Here is a 22,357-nt window from a genome sequence, read left to right on the forward strand (position 1 = left end):
CTACTATAATACTGCCCCCTATGTACAAGAATACAACTACTATAATACTGCCCCCTATGTACAGGAATATAACTACTATAATACTGCCCCCCTATGTACTTCACTCTCTGTACCCTCTCTGCTGCTGTAACGCTGTGAATTTCCCCACTGTGGGACTAATAAAGGATTATCTTATCTTATCTTATCTTATCTTATGTACAAGAATATAACTACTATAATACTGCCCCCTATGTACAAGAATATAACTACTATAATACTGCCCCCTATATACAAGAATATAACTACTATAATACTGCCCCCTATGTACAAGAATATAACTACTATAATACTGCCCCCTAGGTACAAGAATATAACTACTATAATACTGCCCCCCTATGTACAAGAATATAACTACTATAATACTGCCCCCTATGTACAAGAATATAACTACTATAATACTGCCCCCTATGTACAAGAATATAACTACTATAATACTGCCCCCTATGTACAAGTATATAACTACTATAATACTGCCCCCTATGTACAGGAATATAACTACTATAATACTACCCCCTATGTACAAGAATATAACTACTATAATACTGCCCCCTATGTACAAGAATATAACTACTATAATACTGCCCCCTATGTACAAGAATATAACTACTATAATACTGCCCCCTATGTACAAGAATATAACTACTATAATACTGCCCCCTATGTACAAGAATATAACTACTATAATACTGCCCCCTATGTACAAGAATATAACTACTTTAATACTTCCCCTATGTACAGGAATATAACTACTATAATACTGCCCCTATGTACAGGAATATAACTACTATAATACTGCCCCCTATGTACAAGAATATAACTACTATAATACTGCCCCCTATGTACAAGAATATAGCTACTATAATACTGCCCCCTATGTACAAGTATATAACTACTATAATACTGCCCCTATGTACAGGAATATAACTACTATAATACTGCCCCCTATGTACAAGAATATAACTACTATAATACTGCCCCCTATGTACAAGAATATAACTACTATAATACTGCCCCCTATGTACAAGAATATAACTACTATAATACTGCCCCCTATGTACAAGAATATAACTACTATAATACTGCCCCTATGTACAAGAATATAACTACTATAATACTGCCCCCTATGTACAAGAATATAACTACTATAATACTGCCCCCTATGTACAAGAATATAACTACTATAATACTGCCCCCTATGTACAAGAATATAACTACTATAATACTTCCCCCTATGTACAGGAATATAACTACTATAATACTGCCCCCTATGTACAGGAATATAACTACTATAATACTGCCCCCTATGTACAAGAATATAACTACTATAATACTGCCCCCTATGTACAGGAATATAACTGCTATAATACTGCCCCCTATGTACAAGAATATAACTACTATAATACTGCCCCCTATGTACAGGAATATAACTACTATAATACTGCCCCTTATGTACAAGAATATAACTACTATAATACTGCCCCCTATGTACAAGAATATAACTACTATAATACTGCCCCCTATGTACAAGTATATAACTACTATAATACTGCCCCCTATGTACAGGAATATAACTACTATAATACTACCCCCTATGTACAAGAATATAACTACTATAATACTGCCCCCTATGTACAAGAATATAACTACTATAATACTGCCCCCTATGTACAAGAATATAACTACTATAATACTGCCCCCTATGTACAAGAATATAACTACTATAATACTGCCCCCTATGTACAAGAATATAACTACTATAATACTGCCCCCTATGTACAAGAATATAACTACTTTAATACTTCCCCTATGTACAGGAATATAACTACTATAATACTGCCCCCTATGTACAGGAATATAACTACTATAATACTGCCCCCTATGTACAAGAATATAACTACTATAATACTGCCCCCTATGTACAGGAATATAACTGCTATAATACTGCCCCCTATGTACAAGAATATAACTACTATAATACTGCCCCCTATGTACAGGAATATAACTACTATAATACTGCCCCTTATGTACAAGAATATAACTACTATAATACTGCCCCCTATGTACAGGAATATAACTACTATAATACTACCCCCTATGTACAGGGATATAACTACTATAATACTGCCCCCTATGTACAAGAATATGACTACTATAATACTGCTCCCTATGTACAAGAATATAACTACTATAATACTGCCCCCTATGTACAAGACTATAACTACTATAATACTGCCCTCTATGTACAAGGATATAACTACTATAATACTGCCCCCTATGTACAAGAATATAACTACTATAATACTGCCCCCTATGTACAGGAATATAACTACTATAATACTGCCCCCTATATACAAGAATATAACTACTATAATACTGCCCCCTATGTACAGGAATATAACTACTATAATACTGTCTCCAGCCCCTGATGTGGTGAATATACATCAGATGAATATATTTTTGTGGTTATTGTGCTGTAGTAATTTTCCGGTTTCTCGGAATCTCTTCGCCTCCTCTCCGGTTATTTGACCTATTCTGTATTTTATATTCTGCAGTTTAATATGAATCTTCTGTTGTTTGTTCCAGTTTTGGTGGTGCAAATCACAGGATAAGAATTTAAGAATTTTCTCCTCCAGATGTTTTTATTTAGTTTTATATTTAGTTCCAGTAAATGTATAATAATAATAAGAGGAGCGTCGCCCCCTCTTCCCCCCCCCCCCCCCACCCGGAGACATCGGCATCATTGTCTCATTATATTTATAGACGGGGGAATCCTAACTAAATTTAGTTTTTGGTGGAGATGGGAGGGGAGTTCTGGTTCCAATTAAAAATGTATTTTGAGTTGCGGGGGCCGTATTGTCCTAAGATTTCACCATTTTTTTATTTTTTTTTAAATGGTCACGTTTGCATCTGATATTTGGGAATTTTCACGTCTTTCAAAATGTCAACAAAAATAAAGGGGAAAAAATATAACGCAAGTCACTCACTTCTGTGACCTCGTCCTGTCCAGTCATGAAACGTCACTGCCTGTGACGATGATGACACGGAGCAAGACAAACCTTATAAAGCTGCGGTTCTGTAGGTGGTGACCACAGACCATTTCTCTCTTCTCATCCTTTTTGGCTGTTGTTTTGGCCGTGTCATTGCTCTCACCCCTAGAGGTAGCATGTGGGGGTGTCTGCCGCCCACAGAGGTCGCCCAGGTAGAGCAGCTCATCCAGGATGGCACATCAGAGCATATCAGGGCATGGAGCACATACCAGGAGACATGGAGGAGGAGCAGAAACCAGGAGACATGGAGGAGGAGCAGATACCAGGAGACATATAGGAGGAGCAGATACCAGGAGACAAGCAGGAGGAGCAGATACCAGGAGACATGGAGGAGGAGCAGAAACCAGGACACATGGAGGAGAAGATACCAGGAGACATGGAGGAGGAGAAGATACCAAGAGACATGGAGGAGGAGCAGAAACCAGGAGACATGGAGGAGGAGCAGATACCAGGAGACATGGAGGAGGAGAAGATACCAGGAGACATGGAGGAGGAGAAGATACCAGGAGACATGGAGGAGGAGCAGAAACCAGGAGACATGGAGGAGGAGCAGAAACCAGGAGACATGGAGCAGCAGAAACCAGGAGACATGGAGGAGGAGCAGAAACCAGGAGACATGGAGGGGGAGAAGATACCAGGAGACAAGCAGGAGGAGCAGAAACCAGGAGACATGGAGGAGGAGCAGATACCAGGAGACATGGAGGAGGAGCAGAAACCAGGAGACATGGAGGAGGAGCAGAAACCAGGAGACATGGAGGAGGAGCAGATACCAGGAGACATGGAGGAGGAGCAGAAACCAGGAGACACAGAGGAGGAGCAGATGCCAGGAGACATGGAGGAGAAGCAGATACCAGGAGACAAGCAGGAGGAGCAGATGCCAGAAGACATGGAGGAGGAGCAGAAACCAGGAGACATGGAGGAGAATCAGATACCAGGAGACATGGAGGAGGAGCAGATATCAGGAGATACCAGGAGACATGGAGGAGGAGAAGATACCAGGAGACAAGCAGGAGGAGCAGAAACCAGGAGACATGGTGGAGGAGCAGAATCCAGGAGACATGGAGGAGGAGCAGATACCAGGAGATACCAGGAGACATGGAGGAGGAGCAGAAACCAGGAGACATGGAGGAGGAGCAGAAACCAGGAGACATGGAGGAGGAGCAGAAACCAGGAGACATGGAGGAGGAGCAGAAACCAGGAGACATGGAGGAGGAGCAGAAACCAGGAGACATGGAGGAGGAGAAGATACCAGGAGACAAGCAGGAGGAGCAGATACCAGGAGACATGGAGGAGGAACAGATACCAGGAGACATGGAGGAGGAACAGATACCAGGAGACATGGAGGAGGAGCAGATACCAGGAGACATGGAGGAGGAGCAGATACCAGGAGACATGGAGGAGGAGCAGAAACCAGGAGACATGGAGGAGGAGCAGATACCAGGAGACATGGGGGAGGAGCAGATACCAGGAGACATGGAGGAGGAGAAGATACCAGGAGACATGGAGGAGGAGCAGATACCAGGAGACATGGGGGAGGAGCAGATACCAGGAGACATGGAGGAGGAGTAGATACCAGGAGACATGGAGGAGGAGCAGATACCAGGAGACATGGAGGAGGAGCAGAAACCAGTAGACATGGAGGAGGAGCAGATACCAGGAGATACCAGGAGACATGGAGGAGGAGAAGATACCAGGAGACAAGCAGGAGGAGCAGAAACCAGGATACATGGAGGAGGAGCAGAAACCAGGAGACATGGAGGAGGAGCAGAAACCAGGAGACATGGAGGAGGAGCAGAAACCAGGAGACATGGAGGAGGAGAAGATACCAGGAGACAAGCAGGAGGAGCAGATGCCAGGAGACATGGAGGAGGAACAGATACCAGGAGACATGGAGGAGGAGCAGATACCAGGAGACATGGAGGAGGAGCAGATACCAGGAGACATGGAGGAGGAGCAGAAACCAGGAGACATGGAGGAGGAGAAGATACCAGGAGACATGGGGGAGGAGCAGATACCAGGAGACATGGAGGAGGAGAAGATACCAGGAGACATGGAGGAGGAGCAGATACCAGGAGACATGGAGGAGGAGCAGATACCAGGAGACATGGAGGAGGAGCAGAAACCAGTAGACATGGAGGAGGAGCAGAAACCAGGAGACATGGAGGAGGAGCAGATACCAGGAGACATGGAGGAGGAGCAGATACAAGGAGACATGGAGGAGGAGCAGAAACCAGGAGACATGGAGGAGGAGCAGGTACCAGGAGACATGGAGGAGGAGCAGATACCAGGAGATACCAGGAGACATGGAGGAGGAGCAGAAACCAGGAGATATGGAGGAGGAGCAGAAACCAGTAGACATGGAGGAGGAGCAGAAACCAGGAGACATGGAGGAGGAGCAGATACCAGGAGACATGGGGAAGGAGCAGATATCAGGAGACATGGATCTTTGTACATCCTGGTGAGGATAGTCCATGCATGATCCTTGTACATCCTGGTGAGGATAGTCCATGCAGGATCCTCGTACATCCTGGAGAGGATAGTCCATGCAGGATCCTTGTACACACTGGTGAGGATAGTCCATGCAGGATCCTTGTACATCCTGGAGAGGATAGTCCATGCAGGATCCTCGTACATCCTGGTGAGGATAGTCCATGCAGGATCCTCGTACATCCTGGTGAGGATAGTCCATGCAGGATCCTCGTACATCCTGGAGAGGATAGTCCATGCAGGATCCTTGTACACACTGGTGAGGATAGTCCATGCAGGATCCTTGTACATCCTGGAGAGGATAGTCCATGCAGGATCCTTGTACATCCTGGTGAGGATAGTCCATGCAGGATCCTCGTACATCCTGGAGAGGATAGTCCATGCAGGATCCTCGTACATCCTGGTGAGGATAGTCCATGCAGGATCCTCGTACATCCTGGTGAGGATAGTCCATGCAGGATCCTTGTACATCCTGGTGAGGATAGTCCATGCAGGATCCTTGTACACCCTGGTGAGGATAGTCCATGCAGGATCCTTGTACATCCTGGTGAGGATAGTCCATGCAGGATCCTTGTACACCATGGAGAGGATAGTCCATGCAGGATCCTTGTACACCCTGGTGAGGATAGTCCATGCAGGATCCTTGTACACCATGGAGAGGATAGTCCATGCAGGATCCTTGTACACCCTGGTGAGGATAGTCCATGCAGGATCCTTGTACATACTGGTGAGGATAGTCCATGCAGGATCCCTGTACATCCTGGTGAGGATAGTCCATGCAGGATCCTTGTACACCCTGGTGAGGATAGTCCATGCAGGATCCTTGTACACCCTGGAGAGGATAGTCCATGCAGGATCCTTGTACATCCTGGTGAGGATAGTCCATGCAGGATCCTTGTACATCCTGGTGAGGATAGTCCATGCAGGGTCCTTGTACATCCTGGTGAGGATAATCCATGCAGGATCCCTGTACATCCTGGTGAGGATAGTCCCTGCAGGATCCTTGTACATCCTGGTGAGGATAATCCATGCAGGATCCCTGTACATCCTGGTGAGGATAGTCCCTGCAGGATCCTTGTAAATCCTGGTGAGGATAATCTATGCAGGATCCCTGTACATCCTGGTGAGGAAAGTCCCTGCAGGATCCTTGTACATCCTGGTGAGGATAGTCCCTGCAGGATCCTTGTACATCCTGGTGAGGATGGTCCATGCAGGGTCCTTGTACATCCTGGTGAGGATAGTCCATGCAGGATCCTTGTACATCCTGGTGAGGATAGTCCATGCAGGATCCTTGTACATCCTGGTGAGGATAGTCCATGCAGGATCCTCGTACATCCTGGAGAGGATAGTCCATGCAGGATCCTTGTACATCCTGGTGAGGATAGTCCATGCAGGATCCCTGTACATCCTGGTGAGGATAGTCCCTGCAGGATCCTTGTACATCCTGGTGAGGATAATCCATGCAGGATCCCTGTACATCCTGGTGAGGATAGTCCATGCAGGATCCTTGTACATCCTGGTGAGGATAGTCCATGCAGGATCCTTGTACATCCTGGTGAGGATAGTCCATGCAGGATCCTTGTACACCCTGGTGAGGATAGTCCATGCAGGATCCCTGTACACCCTGGAGAGGATAATCCATGCAGGATCCTTGTACATCCTGGTGAGGATAGTCCATGCAGGATCCTTGTACATCCTGGTGAGGATAATCCATGCAGGATCCTTGTACATCCTGGTGAGGATAGTCCATGCAGATCCTTGTACATCCTGGTGAGGATAGTCCATGCAGATCCTTGTACATCCTGGTGAGGATAGTCCATGCAGGATCCTTGTACATCCTGGTGAGGATAGTCCATGCAGGATCCTTATACATCCTGGTGAGGATAGTCCATGCAGGATCCTCGTACATCCTGGTGAGGATAGTCCATGCAGGATCCTCGTACATCCTGGTGAGGATAGTCCATGCAGGGTCCTTGTACATCCTGGTGAGGATAGTCCATGCAGGATCCTTGTACATCCTGGAGAGGATAGTCCATGCAGGATCCTTGTACATCCTGGTGAGGATAGTCCATGCAGGATCCTTGTACACCATGGAGAGGATAGTCCATGCAGGATCCTTGTACATCCTGGTGAGGATAGTCCATGCAGGATCCTTGTACATACTGGTGAGGATAGTCCATGCAGGATCCTTGTACACCCTGGTGAGGATAGTCCATGCAGGATCCTTGTACATACTGGTGAGGATAGTCCATGCAGGATCCCTGTACATCCTGGTGAGGATAGTCCATGCAGGATCCTTGTACATCCTGGTGAGGATAGTCCATGCAGGATCCCTGTACATCCTGGTGAGGATAGTCCCTGCAGGATCCTTGTACACCCTGGTGAGGATAGTCCATGCAGGATCCTTGTACACCCTGGTGAGGATAGTCCATGCAGGATCCTTGTACATCCTGGTGAGGATAGTCCATGCAGGATCCTTGTACACCCTGGTGAGGATAGTCCATGCAGGATCCTTGTACACCCTGGAGAGGATAGTCCATGCAGGATCCTTGTACATCCTGGTGAGGATAATTCATGCAGGATCCCTGTACATCCTGGTGAGGATAGTCCCTGCAGGATCCTTGTACATCCTGGTGAGGATAATCCATGCAGGATCCCTGTACATCCTGGTGAGGGTAGTCCCTGCAGGATCCTTGTAAATCCTGGTGAGGATAATCTATGCAGGATCCCTGTACATCCTGGTGAGGATAGTCCATGCAGGATCCTTGTACACCCTGGTGAGGATAGTCCATGCAGGATCCTTGTACATACTGGTGAGGATAGTCCATGCAGGATCCTTGTACATCCTGGAGAGGATAGTCCATGCAGGATCCTTGTACACCCTGGTGAGGATAGTCCATGCAGGATCCTTGTACACCCTGGAGAGGATAGTCCATGCAGGATCCTTGTACATCCTGGTGAGGATAATCCATGCAGGATCCTTGTACATCCTGGTGAGGATAATCCATGCAGGATCCCTGTACATCCTGGTGAGGATAGTCCCTGCAGGATCCTTGTACATCCTGGTGAGGATAATCCATGCAGGATCCCTGTACATCCTGGTGAGGGTAGTCCCTGCAGGATCCTTGTAAATCCTGGTGAGGATAATCTATGCAGGATCCCTGTACATCCTGGTGAGGATAGTCCCTGCAGGATCCTTGTACATCCTGGTGAGGATAGTCCCTGCAGGATCCTTGTACATCCTGGTGAGGATGGTCCATGCAGGGTCCTTGTACATCCTGGTGAGGATAGTCCATGCAGGATCCTTGTACATCCTGGTGAGGATAGTCCATGCAGGGTCCTTGTACATCCTGGTGAGGATAGTCCATGCAGGATCCTCGTACATCCTGGAGAGGATAGTCCATGCAGGATCCTTGTACATCCTGGTGAGGATAGTCCATGCAGGATCCCTGTACATCCTGGTGAGGATAGTCCCTGCAGGATCCTTGTACATCCTGGTGAGGATAGTCCATGCAGGGTCCTTGTACATCCTGGTGAGGATAGTCCATGCAGGATCCTTGTACATCCTGGTGAGGATAGTCCATGCAGGATCCTTGTACATCCTGGTGAGGATAGTCCATGCAGGATCCTTGTACATCCTGGTGAGGATAGTCCATGCAGGATCCTTGTACATCCTGGTGAGGATAGTCCATGCAGATCCTTGTACATCCTGGTGAGGATAGTCCATGCAGGATCCTTGTACATCCTGGTGAGGATAGTCCATGCAGGATCCTTGTACATCCTGGTGAGGATAGTCCATGCAGGATGTCTTGTGCCTTAGCTGCTCCCTGTTTATCACTGTCCTGAGATTAAATTAATTCCTTGCGCTGGAGTTTATTTCCATGATAATCTCTCGCTTGTATATTACTGTCTGCTCCGATGATGTCACTATGTAATATAATGAAATATCCCAGACCTGCAGCATCTATGCCATATATCAGAGAGATGTAGTATGATGGTATATGTTATAGAGCAGGAGGAGCTGAGCAGTTTGTAGATAGTGTCCTACCTGTAGGCAGCATGTTATAGAGCAGGAGGAGGTGAGCAGTTTGTAGATGGTGTCCTACCTGTAGGCAGCATGTTATAGAGCAGAAAGTGCTGAGCAGATTATACATAGTGTCCTATCTGCAGGCAGCATGTTATAGAGCAGTAGGAGCTGAGCAGTTTGTAGATGGTGTCCTACCTGTAGGCAGCATGTTATAGAGCAGAAAGTGCTGAGCAGATTATACATAGTGTCCTATCTGCAGGCAGCATGTTATAGAGCAGGAGGAGCTGAGCAGTTTGTAGATGGTGTCCTACCTGTAGGCAGCATGTTATAGAGCAGAAAGTGCTGAGCAGATTATACATAGTGTCCTATCTGCAGGCAGCATGTTATAGAGCAGGAGGAGCTGAGCCGTTTGTAGATAGTGTCCTATCTGCAGGCAGCATGTTACAGAGCAGGAGGAGCTGAGTAGATTGTACAAAGTGTCCTATCTGCAGGCAGCATGTTATAGAGCAGGAGGAGCTGAGTAGATTGTACATAGTGTCCTATCTGCAGGCAGCGTATTATAGAGCAGGAGGAGCTGAGCAGATTGTACAAAGTGTCCTATCTGCAGGCAGCATCTTATAGAGCAGGAGGAGCTGTACAGATTATACATAGTTTCCCATCTGGAGGCAGAATGTTATAGAGCAGGAGGAGCTGTACAGATTATACATAGTTTCCCATCTGGAGGCAGAATGTTATAGAGCAGGAGGAGCTGTACAGATTATACATAGTTTCCCATCTGGAGGATGCATGTTATAGAGCAGGAGGAGCTGTATAGATTATACATAGTTTCCCATCTGGAGGATGCATGTTATAGAGCAGGAGGAGCTGTACAGATTATACATAGTTTCCCATCTGGAGGATGCATGTTATAGAGCAGGAGGAGCTGTATAGATTATACATAGTTTCCCATCTGGAGGATGCATGTTATAGAGCAGGAGGAGCTGTACAGATTATACATAGTTTCCCATCTAGAGGATGCATGTTATAGAGCAGGAGGAGCAGAGCAGATCATACACAGTCATGGCAGAGCACCCAGAGGGGCACAGGCTGGCCCGATCACAAAACTCAATTACATTAGCTTCCTTGTGTCGCCAATGTACTTGAGAGCTGGCGTGCTGAGAGTCCCTGCTGCCGCACAGTAGACGCTGCAGATCGTGGCCCCAGAAGAGGTGAAGATGGGGCCCTGGACCTGCACTGCTTGGGGTTAACGTTTATTACTTTTCTATTGGCCACTATATGGTGCTTAATGTGCATTTAATTAATTCATGGGGCAGGGGGCTGTATACACCCTGTAAATGGAGCCTGTTACAGTTAAAAGGGGCTGTGTATAATCATGGAGCAGCTGTATATTAACCCCTTAAAGATGCAGTCTTTTTCCGTTCATTTTTTCGCTTCCCACCATCTGAACTCTTTTTCATTTTCTCGTGGGCAGAGTCCTTACTTCTCAGTGACGTTATGTATGATTCCTTGCCGTGTACTGGGAAGCTGGAAAAAATTCCAAATGTGGGGAAATTGGCGAAAAAAAACGCATTTGTGTCACTTTATTGTGGGCTCAGTTTTTACAGTATATGTAGGTTTTATTGTATTTTTATACATTTTCAAAAACGTTTTCATACTATGGTGTAGGAGCTGTGGGCGGTGTCATTTTTTGCGAGATGAGCTGGCGTTTTCATTGCTACCATTTTGACAACTGTGCGACTTTTTGATCACTTTTTAAAAAAATTTGTTGAATGATGAAGTAAAGGTGGCGTATTGGATAATTGGGCGCTGATGGGCTTCACCGTCACCTGTTTTTGTGATTTTTACTGTTTATTTAGTTGTTTATCAATTGTCGGGAAAGAGGGGAGAATCTTATTGAATTTTTTTTTTTTTTTTTTACTACTTTTTTTTAAGACCCTCCAGGTTAATTTAACCCTAGATGGCCTGATCGCTCCTACCATATACTGCAATACTGCTGCATATGGCATTTTTACTTAGGATTCATTACACTGGGGCTCATTTACTAAGAGTCCGAATCGCATTTTTACGCCGGGTTTTCCGAATTTTACCACTTTGAGCCAAATTGCCCTGGGTTTTTGGCGCACGCAATCGGATTGTGTCGCATCAGCGCCGGCTTGCATACGAGGGAAAACGGTGGGGCGTGCCTGTCAGAAAACCCGACGGATTCGGAAAAATCGCGCTATTTTTTTTTTTAAAGTGTTGCTTGACACGCACTTACATGCACCTGGTGGACATCGGACAACAGACCTTAGTGAATCGCGAGAAGACCCGAATCCTCGTCAGAGACCGTGCCGCTGGATCGCGACAGGACCGGGTAAGTAAATGAGCCCCACTGTGTACATGTACGTTGTAGAGCACTAAGAGGTTAATTCTTGGAGCATCTGTCTATATATTCATTAAATTCTGTGTTTTTAATGCCGCCACATGAGTTTACTGCTAAGGGGCCCACTAAGGCTCTGTCGCCCAGGGGCCCACTGATTCCTGGAGCCAGCCTTGTATACAGTGTTCTACGGGCAGTGCCCTATTTGCCAGTAGATTGCATAGAATATTTATAGGGACGTGTTCCCTTTAAGGACGGGCATGTTCTCCGTATTTCTGCTCTATAGTCTCCTTCCATGGTCTCCAGGAGTCCACACAGTCTACAGGGAATCAGAGTTTCCATAGCAACACGTCTTCTCCCTAAATCCTGGAGCTCCATCTTGTCTCGTATCAGATGTTTGTGCCGTGACGGCGTCTTACCTGGCAGAGAGTCGTTCCACATCTTGGCCTCGTATTTCTCGATCTCGTCCCGGCACGCTTCCTCCTCCTTCTTGATCATGCAGTAGGGATGCATCACAGCCATCTGTGGGGATCAAACGTCACATCAGGCGGGAGGTTTATCAAACATTCCGGGATGTGCAATAAATCAAAGAGATACCAAAAATCCAACAAAATCTACGGAATTCTCCTCCTATTCTCTCGTCCCAATTTGTCTAATTTTATGCTAAAAATTGTGATATTTCATTCATTTTTCTCACCTCCTTCTCAGGCCAAAGTTGAAAGGCAATCGTCTGCAGCAGAATCCCTCCCCCACTTTACTAATTGGTTCATAAGAAAGTTACACTCCGCCCCTTTGATGAGGACCGCCCCTGAGTAACCTGTTAGCTGACAGTGCAAGGGTTTAGTCAGAATTTGTCTCCTTGGCTTCACAATTCCTTAACCAGACGGATTGTTTCAGCTGCCATGTGTATCAGGATAACTACAAGAGGAAAATATCTGGTGACCCCATCGGAGTGAGATCCAAATCTCTTAACATGCGTTAAAGTGTGAAACGATATGAGGTGGCCCTCAGTCTATGTATTGAGGTTGCCCTCAGTCTAGATATAGAGGTGATCCTCAGTCTGGTTATTGAGGTGGCCCTCAGTCTAGGTATTGAGGTGATCCTCAGTCTGGTTATTGAGGTGGCCCTCAGTCTAGGTATTGAGGTGGCCCTCAGTCTAGGTATTGAGGTGATCCTCAGTCTAGGTATTGAGGTGGCCCTCAGTCTAGGTATTGAGGTGACCCTCAGTCTGGGTATAGAGGTGGCCCCCAGTCTAGGAATTGAGGTGATCCTCAGTCTGGGTATTGAGGTGGCCCTCAGTCTAGGTATTGTGGTGGCCCTCAGTCTAGGTATTGAGGTGACCCTCAGTCTGGGTATTGAGGTGACCCTCAGTCTAGGTATTGAGGTGACCCTCAGTCTAGGTATTGAGGTGACCCTCAGTCTAGGTATTGAGGTGGCCCTCAGTCTAGGGATAGAGGTGACCCTCAGTCTGGGTATAGAGGTGGCCCTCAGTCTAGGTATTGAGGTGATCCTCAGTCTGGGTATTGAGGTGATCCTCAGTCTGGGTATTGAGGTGGCCCTCAGTCTAGGTATTGAGGTGACCCTCAGTCTGGGTATAGAGGTGGCCCTCAGTCTAGGTATTGAGGTGATCCTCAGTCTGGGTATTGAGGTGGCCCTCAGTCTAGGTATTGTGGTGGCCCTCAGTCTAGGTATTGAGGTGACCCTCAGTCTGGGTATTGAGGTGACCCTCAGTCTAGGTATTGAGGTTGCCGTCAGTCTAGGTATTGAGGTGGCCCTCAGTCTAGGTATTGAGGTGACCCTCAGTCTAGGTATTGAGGTGACCCTCAGTCTAGGTATTGAGGTGGCCCTCAGTCTAGGTATTGAGGTTACCCTCAGTCTAGGTATAGAGGTGGCCCTCAGTCTAGGTATTGAGGTGACCCTCAGTCTAGGTATTGAGGTTACCCTCAGTCTAGGTATAGAGGTGGCCCTCAGTCTAGGTATTGAGGTGGCCCTCAGTCTGGGTATAAAGGTGGCCCTCAGTCTAGATATAGAAGTGATCCTCAGTCTAGGTATTGAGGTGACCCTCAGTCTAGGTATTGAGGTGACCCTCAGTCTAGGTATTGAGGTGACCCTCAGTCTAGGGATTGAGGTGACCTTCAGTCTAGGTATTGAGGTGGCCCTCAGTGTAGGTATTGAGGTGGCCCTCAGTCTAGGTATCGAGGTGACCCTCAGTCTGGGTATCGAGGTGACCCTCAGTCTAGGTATTGAGGTGACCCTCAGTCTAGGTATTGAGGTGGCCCTCAGTCTATGTATTGAGGTGATCCTCAGTCTGGGTATTGAGGTGGCCCTCAGTCTAGGTATAGAGGTTGCCCTCAGTCTAGGTATTGAGGTGGCCCTCAGTCTAGGTATTGAGGTGACCCTCAGTCTAGGTATTGAGGTGACCCTCAGTCTGGGTATTGAGGTGATCCTCAGTCTAGGTATTGAGATGGCCCTCAGTCTGGGTATTGAGGTGGCCCTCAGTCTAGGTATTGAGGTGATCCTCAGTCTAAGTATTGAGGTGACCCTCAGTCTGGGTATTGAGGTGGCCCTCAGTCTAGGTATTGAGGTGATCCTCAGTCTAGGTATTGAGGTGACCCTCAGTCTAGGTATTGAGGTGACCCTCAGTCTAGGTATTGAGGTGACCCTCAGTCTGGGTATTGAGGTGATCCTCAGTCTAGGTATTGAGGTGACCCTCAGTCTAGGTAGTGAGGTGACCCTCAGTCTGGGTATTGAGGTGACCCTCAGTCTAGGTATTGAGGTGACCCTCAGTCTAGGTATTGAGGTGACCCTCAGTCTAGGTATTGAGGTTAGCCTCAGTCTGGGTATTGAGGTGATCCTCAGTCTAGGTATTGAGGTGGCCCTCAGTCTAGGTATTGAGGTGACCCTCAGTCTAGGTATTGAGGTGACCCTCAGTCTAGGTATTGAGGTGATCCTCAGTCTAGGTATTGAGGTGGCCCTCAGTGTAGGTATTGAGGTGACCCTCAGTCTAGATATAGAGGTGACCCTCAGTCTGGGTATTGAGGTGATCCTCAGTCTAGGTATTGAGGTGACCCTCAGTCTAGGTATTGAGGGGACATTCAGTCTAGGTATTGAGGTGACATTCAGTCTGGGTATTGAGGTGATCCTCAGTCTGGGTATTGAGGTGGCCCTCAGTCTGGGTATTGAGGTGATCCTCAGTCTAGGTATTGAGGTGACCCTCAGTCTGGGTATTGAGGTGACCCTCAGTCTGGGTATTGAGGTGACCCTCAGTCTAGGTATTGAGGTGACCCTCAGTCTAGGTATTGAGGTGACCCTCAGTCTGGGTATTGAGGTGATCCTCAGTCTAGGTATTGAGGTGGCCCTCAGTCTAGGTATTGAGGTGATCCTCAGTCTAGGTATTGAGGTGGCCCTCAGTGTAGGTATTGAGGTGACCCTCAGTCTAGATATAGAGGTGACCCTCAGTCTGGGTATTGAGGTGATCCTCAGTCTAGGTATTGAGGTGACCCTCAGTCTAGGTATTGAGGTGACATTCAGTCTGGGTATTGAGGTGATCCTCAGTCTGGGCATTGAGGTGGCCCTCAGTCTGGGTATTGAGGTGATCCTCAGTCTGGGTATTGAGGTGACATTCAGTCTAGGTATTGAGGTGACATTCAGTCTGGGTATTGAGGTGAACCTCAGTCTGGGTATTGAGGTGGCCCTCAGTCTGGGTATTGAGGTGATCCTCAGTCTGGGTATTGAGGTGACATTCAGTCTAGGTATTGAGGTGGCCCTCAGTCTGGGTATTGAGGTGACCCTCAGTCTGGGTATTGAGGTGGCCCTCAGTCTAGGTATTGAGGTGATCCTCAGTCTATGTATTGAGGTGGCCCTCAGTCTAGGTATTGAGGTGGCCCTCAGTCTAGGTATTGTGGTGGCCCTCAGTCTGGGTATTGAGGCGGCCCTCAGTCTAGGTATTGAGGTGGCCCTCAGTCTAGGTATTGAGGTGGCCCTCAGTGTAGGTATTGAGGTGACCCTCAGTCTAGATATAGAGGTGACCCTCAGTCTGGGTATTGAGGTGATCCTCAGTCTAGGTATTGAGGTGACCCTCAGTGTAGGTATTGAGGTGACCCTCAGTCTAGGTATTGAGGTGGCCCTCAGTCTAGGTATTGAGGTGGCCCTCAGTGTAGGTATTGAGATGGCCCTCAGTCTAGGTATTGAGGTGATCCTCAGTCTGGGTATTGAGGTGGCCCTCAGTCTGGGTATTGAGGTGATCCTCAGTCTGGGTATTGAGGTGACATTCAGTCTAGGTATTGAGGTGACATTCAGTCTAGGTATTGAGGTGACCCTCAGTCTGGGTATTGAGGTGGCCCTCAGTCTAGGAATTGAGGTGATCCTCAGTCTAGGTATTGAGGTGGCCCTCAGTCTATGTATTGAGGTGGCCCTCAGTCTAGGTATTGTGGTGGCCCTCAGTCTAGGTATTGAGGTGGCCCTCAGTCTAGGTATTGAGGTGACCCTCAGTGTAGGTATTAAGGTGACCCTCATTCTGGGTATTGAGGTGACATTCAGTCTAGGTATTGAGGTGACCCTCAGTCTAGGTATTGAGGTGATCCTCAGACTAGGTATTGAGGTGGCCCTCAGTCTGGGTATTGAGGTAACGATCAGTCTAGGTATTGAGGTGACATTCAGTCTAGGTATTGAGGTGACCCTCAGTCTAGGTATTGAGGTGACCCTCAGTCTAGGTATTGAGGTGACCCTCAGTCTAGGTATTGAGGTGACCCTCAGTCTAGGTATTGAGGTGGCACTCAGTCTAGGTATTGAGGTGACCCTCAGTCTAGGTATTGAGGTGATCCTCAGTGTAGGTATTGAGGTGACCCTCAGTCTAGGTATTGAGGTGACCCTCAGTCTAGGTATTGAGGTGGCCCTCAGTGTAGGTATTGAGATGGCCCTCAGTCTAGGTTGTGAGGTGATCCTCAGTCTGGGTATTGAGGTGGCCCTCAGTCTAGGTATTGAGGTGGCCCTCAGTCTGGGTATTGAGGTGGCCCTCAGTCTAGGTATTGAGGTGGCCCTCAGTCTAGGTATTGAGGTGGCCCTCAGTCTAGGTATTGAGGTGGCCCTCAGTCTAGGTATTGAGGTGATCCTCAGTCTAGGGATAGAGTTGGCCCTCAGTCTAGGTATTGAGGTGGCCCTCAGTGTGGGTATTGAGGTGGCCCTCAGTCTAGGTATTGAGGTGGCCCTCAGTCTAGGTATTGAGGTGGCCCTCAGTCTAGGTATTGAGGTGGCCCTCAGTCTAGGTATTAAGGTGTCCCTCAGTCTAGGTATTGAGGTAGCCCTCAGTCTAGGGATAGAGGTTGCCCTCAGTCTAGGAATTGAGGTGGCCCTCAGTCTAGGTATTGAGGTTGCCCTCAGTGTAGGTATTGAGGTGACCCTCAGTCTAGGTATTGAGGTGGCCCTCAGTCTAGCTATTGAGGTGGCCCTCAGTCTAGGTATTGAGGTGACCCTCAGTCTAGGTATTGAGGTGACCCTCAGTCTAGGTATTGAGGTGACCCTCAGTCTGGGTATTGAGGTGACCCTCAGTCTGGGTATTGAGGTGACCCTCAGTCTAGGTATTGAGGTGACCCTCAGTCTAGGTATTGAGGTGACCCTCAGTCTGGGTATTGAGGTGACCCTCAGTCTGGGTATTGAGGTGACCCTCAGTCTAGGTATTGAGGTGGCCCTCAGTCTAGGTATTGAGGTGGCCCTCAGTCTAGGTATTGAGGTGGCCCTCAGTCTAGGTATTGAGGTGACCCTCAGTCTAGGTATTGAGGTGACCCTCAGTCTAGGTATTGAGGTGACCCTCAGTCTAGGTATTGAGGTGACCCTCAGTCTGGGTATTGAGGTGACCCTCAGTCTGGGTATTGAGGTGACCCTCAGTCTAGGTATTGAGATGGCCCTCAGTCTAGGTATTGAGGTGACCCTCAGTCTAGGTATTGAGGTGACCCTCAGTCTAGGTATTGAGATGGCCCTCAGTCTAGGTATTGAGATGGCCCTCAGTCTGGGTATTGAGGTGACCCTCAGTCTAGGTATTGAGGTGACCCTCAGTCTGGGTATTGAGGTGACCCTCAGTCTAGGTATTGAGGTGACCCTCAGTCTGGGTATTGAGGTGACCCTCAGTCTGGGTATTGAGGTGACCCTCAGTCTAGGTATTGAGATGGCCCTCAGTCTAGGTATTGAGGTGACCCTCAGTCTAGGTATTGAGGTGACCCTCAGTCTAGGTATTGAGATGGCCCTCAGTCTAGGTATTGAGATGGCCCTTAGTCTGGGTATTGAGGTGACCCTCAGTCTAGGTATTGAGGTGACCCTCAGTCTGGGTATTGAGGTGACCCTCAGTCTGGGTATTGAGGTGACCCTCAGTCTGGGTATTGAGGTGACCCTCAGTCTAGGTATTGAGGTGACCCTCAGTCTAGGTATTGAGGTGACCCTCAGTCTAGGTATTGAGGTGGCACTCAGTCTAGGTATTGAGGTGGCCCTCAGTCTAGGTATTGAGGTGACCCTCAGTCTAGTTATTGAGGTGGCACTCAGTCTAGGTATTGAGGTGGCCCTCAGTCTAGGTATTGAGGTGACCCTCAGTCTAGGTATTGAGGTGACCCTCAGTTTAGGTATTGAGGTGGCACTCAGTCTAGGTATTGAGGTGACCCTCAGTCTAGGTATTGAGGTGGCACTCAGTCTAGGTATTGAGGTGGCCCTCAGTCTAGGTATTGAGGTGACCCTCAGTCTAGGTATTAAGGTGACCCTCAGTCTAGGTATTGAGGTGACCCTCAGTCTGGGTATTGAGGTGACCCTCAGTCTAGGTATTGAGGTGGCCCTCAGTCTGGGTATTGAGGTGACCCTCAGTCTAGGGATAGAGGTGACCCTCAGTCTAGGTATTGAGGTGGCCCTCAGTCTGGGTATTGAGGTGACCCTCAGTCTAGGTATTGAGGTGACCCTCAGTCTAGGTATTGAGGTGACTCTCAGTCTGGGTATTGAGGTGGCCCTCAGTCTGGGTATTGAGGTGACCCTCAGTCTGGGTATTGAGGTGATCCTCAGTCTAGGTATTGAGGTGACCCTCAGTCTAGGTATTGAGGTGGCCCTCAGTCTAGGTATTGAGGTGACCCTCAGTCTGGGTATTGAGGTGGCCCTCAGTCTGGGTATTGAGGTGGCCCTCAGTCTGGGTATTGAGGTGACCCTCAGTCTGGGTATTGAGGTGATCCTCAGTCTGGGTATTGAGGTGACCCTCAGTCTGGGTATTGAGGTGACCCTCAGTCTGGGTATTGAGGTGACCCTCAGTCTAGGTATTGAGGTGACCCTCAGTCTAGGTATTGAGGTGGCCCTCAGTCTGGGTATTGAGGTGACCCTCAGTCTGGGTATTGAGGTGATCCTCAGTCTAGGTATTGAGGTGGCCCTCAGTCTGGGTATTGAGGTGACATTCAGTCTAGGTATTGAGGTGACCCTCAGTCTGGGTATTGAGGTGATCCTCAGTCTAGGTATTGAGGTGATCCTCAGTCTAGGTATAGAGGTGGCCCTCAGTCTTGGTATTGAGGTGACATTCAGTCTAGGTATTGAGGTGACCCTCAGTCTAGGTATTGAGATGGCCCTCAGTCTAGGTATTGAGGTGACCCTCAGTCTAGGTATTGAGGTGACCCTCAGTCTAGGTATTGAGGTGACACGGCGGGTCCACTATAAGTTGCTTGTAACACATTGTTATTGCTTTTGGTAATGGGGAGTGGAGACCATGATGGAGAGTTTTTTGGATTGTTCTGAATTTTATTGATTTATTGAGTGGATGCTTGGAGAATTCCATTACATTGGGGGGCCGGACCCCCTGCTCCGCCGCCTACACGCGCGGCAGCCTGTGCTCGCTCCACATGTTCAGCCTCATCCCTCCATTCTGTGTAAAGTGGTGAAATTACAGTCATTTCTTAGACACTTAGAAAAAAGAATGAAAGAACAATCTCGTGTAATCCCCGCGGAAAGTGGCTCCGACAATTTGTATTACTTTCTGCGAAGGAAAAAATCATAGACATTCAGCAACGAAGCGACAAAGTCATCGAAATGTTGGGTTCTTAAATATAACCCATAACAGGAAGATCTGGGGGGAATACAAAGAGACGGCTTCCTGCAAACATCTCACTGGATAATCACACCTGTTATCCATGATGATGGGGATTGTAGTCATAACATATGGGATCTCTTCTTCATAATGATGGGCAACCTTCCTGATCGGCTCCTTCCTGAGGTGCACTCTCTATCTAATTTTCCTTATCTGTTCTCTGTCTCTTCCTCCTCTTCTTGTCCTCCTCTTCCACCCTCCCTCCATCCATCCCTCTCTCATCCTCTTCTCCCTCCTCCCTCTCTCGTTCTCCATCTTTTCTACCTCTCTCCGTTTCTTTTCCTTCTCTTCCCCCTCTTCTCTTGTTCCCCTTCTCTTCACCCTCCCTCCTTTTCTTTTCCTTCCTCCCTCTCTCCTCTTCTGCCTCACATATCTTTCCTTCAACCTCTTTTTCTTTCTGCCTTTTCTTCCTTCGATTGTCCTCTCTCTGTCCTGTTCTTCCTCCCTTTCCTGCTCTGTCTCTCTCTAATTCTCCTTCTTTCTTGTCCTCTCTCCCATCCTCCCTATTTCTCACTCTGTTTATATATGTTCTTCTCTCTCTCTCTTGTCCTCTCTGTCTTGTCCTCTCTCTCGTCCTCTCTCTCTTGTCCTCTCTCTCTTGTCCTCTCTCTCTTGTCCTCTCTTCTTCTGTATCGTTCCCTCTCTTATTCTTCTTTTCCTCTCTCTTATATTCTCTCTTGCCCCCTCTCTTAATTTCTTGTGTTCCCTCTCTTCCTCTCTCTCTTGTTCCCTCTCTTGTTCTCTCTCTCTTCCTCTCTCTCTCTTGTTCCCTCTCTCTTCCTCTCTCTCTTGTTCCCTCTCTTGTTCCCTCTCTTGTCCTGTTTTTTCTTCTCTCCCTTCCTCTCTCTCTTCTCCTCTCTCTTCCTCTCTCTCTTCTCCTCTCTCTTCCTCTCTCTCTTGTTCCCTCTCTCTTCCTCTCTCTCTTGTTCCCTCTCTCTTCCTCTCTCTCTTCCTCTCTCTCTTGTTCCCTCTCTCTTCCTTTCTCTCTTGTTCCCTCTCTTGTCCTGTTTTTTCTTCTCTCCCTTCCTCTCTCTCTTCTCCTCTCTCTTCCTCTCTCTCTCGTTTCCTCTCCTTTCCTCTCGCTCTGTCTCTTGTCCTCCCCTCATGATGGTGACATGCAGTGACAGTCTGTAGTAGTTGTCACCTGTGGGTCCGGTTGTCAGTGATTAGCACATGTCCAAGGAGGGACAGGCTGGATCCCGGCGCTCTTACCCACTGTGTCACCATCTGCCCATTGCTTCCCTCTGTTCTCACATTTCCATGATTTTCCTCCTCTAGCACAAGCTTCTCGTCTGATTATTGCTGATGTGTTATATGATTAAATAGATACAAAACTGGCGGCAGAATAATTTTTCATGGCTTTCCCCGAATACAGTAAGGTCTTGTGATATAAAAAATGATGGGTTGTTCTCACATCATCAATATTCATCCTCATTGTGTCACATTGTAAAACTCTGTAAGAAAACTCAGATCAACATCAAATTGTAGATTAATAGCAGGGGGTGGAGCTCAAACTATAGCGGGTGGTGGAGATCAGACTATAGCGGGTGGTGGAGCTCAGACTATAGCGGGGGGTGGAGCTCAGACTATAGCGGGGGGTGGAGCTCAGACTATAGCGGGGGGTGGAGCTCAGACTATAGCGGGTGGTGGAGCTCAGATTATAGCGGGCGGCGGAGCTCAGACTATAGCGGGCGGCGGAGCTCAGATTATAGCGGGCGGCGGAGCTCAGACTATAGCGGGTGGTGGAGCTCAGACTATAGCGGGCGGCAGAGCTCAGACTATAGCGGGTGGTGGAGATCAGACTATAGCGGGTGGTGGAGATCAGACTATAGCGGGCGGCAGAGCTCAGACTATAGCGGGTGGTGGAGATCAGACTATAGCGAGTGGTGGAGCTCAGACTATAGCGAGTGGTGGAGCTCAGACTATAGCGGGTGGTGGAGCTCAGACTATAGCGGACGGTGGAGCTCAGACTATAGCGGGTGGTGGAGATCAGACTATAGCGGGTGGTGGAGATCAGACTATAGCGGGTGGTGGAGCTCAGACTATAGCGAGTGGTGGAGCTCAGACTATAGCGGGTGGTGGAGCTCAGACTATAGCGGACGGTGGAGCTCAGATTATAGCGGGCGGCGGAGCTCAGACTATAGCGGGCGGCGGAGCTCAGACTATAGCGGGCGGCGGAGCTCAGACAATAGCGGGCGGCAGAGCTCAGACTATAGCGGGTGGTGGAGCTCAGACTATAGAAGGTGGATGGGGTGCAGACTATATACAAGGTGAGGCTTGTATAGGCTCTATACTGGGTA

The 22,357-nt window shown here is 48.0% G+C and overlaps 1 protein-coding gene across 2 annotated transcripts in view; it reads right to left on the reverse strand.

Moving 5' to 3' along the window:
* Positions 1-22,357, reverse strand: part of ADCYAP1R1 (ADCYAP receptor type I) — a 223,570-nt gene that overhangs the window by 74,788 nt on the left and 126,425 nt on the right. For both annotated transcript variants that reach the window (XM_072154437.1, XM_072154438.1), the window contains exon 3: positions 12,379-12,481. In XM_072154437.1, the coding sequence (XP_072010538.1) occupies positions 12,379-12,481 (103 nt within the window). The remainder of the gene's footprint in view (positions 1-12,378; positions 12,482-22,357) is intronic.

Source organism: Engystomops pustulosus, chromosome 5 (assembly GCF_040894005.1).
Source record: "Engystomops pustulosus chromosome 5, aEngPut4.maternal, whole genome shotgun sequence".
In the NCBI taxonomy this organism is placed as follows: Eukaryota; Metazoa; Chordata; class Amphibia; order Anura; family Leptodactylidae; genus Engystomops; species Engystomops pustulosus.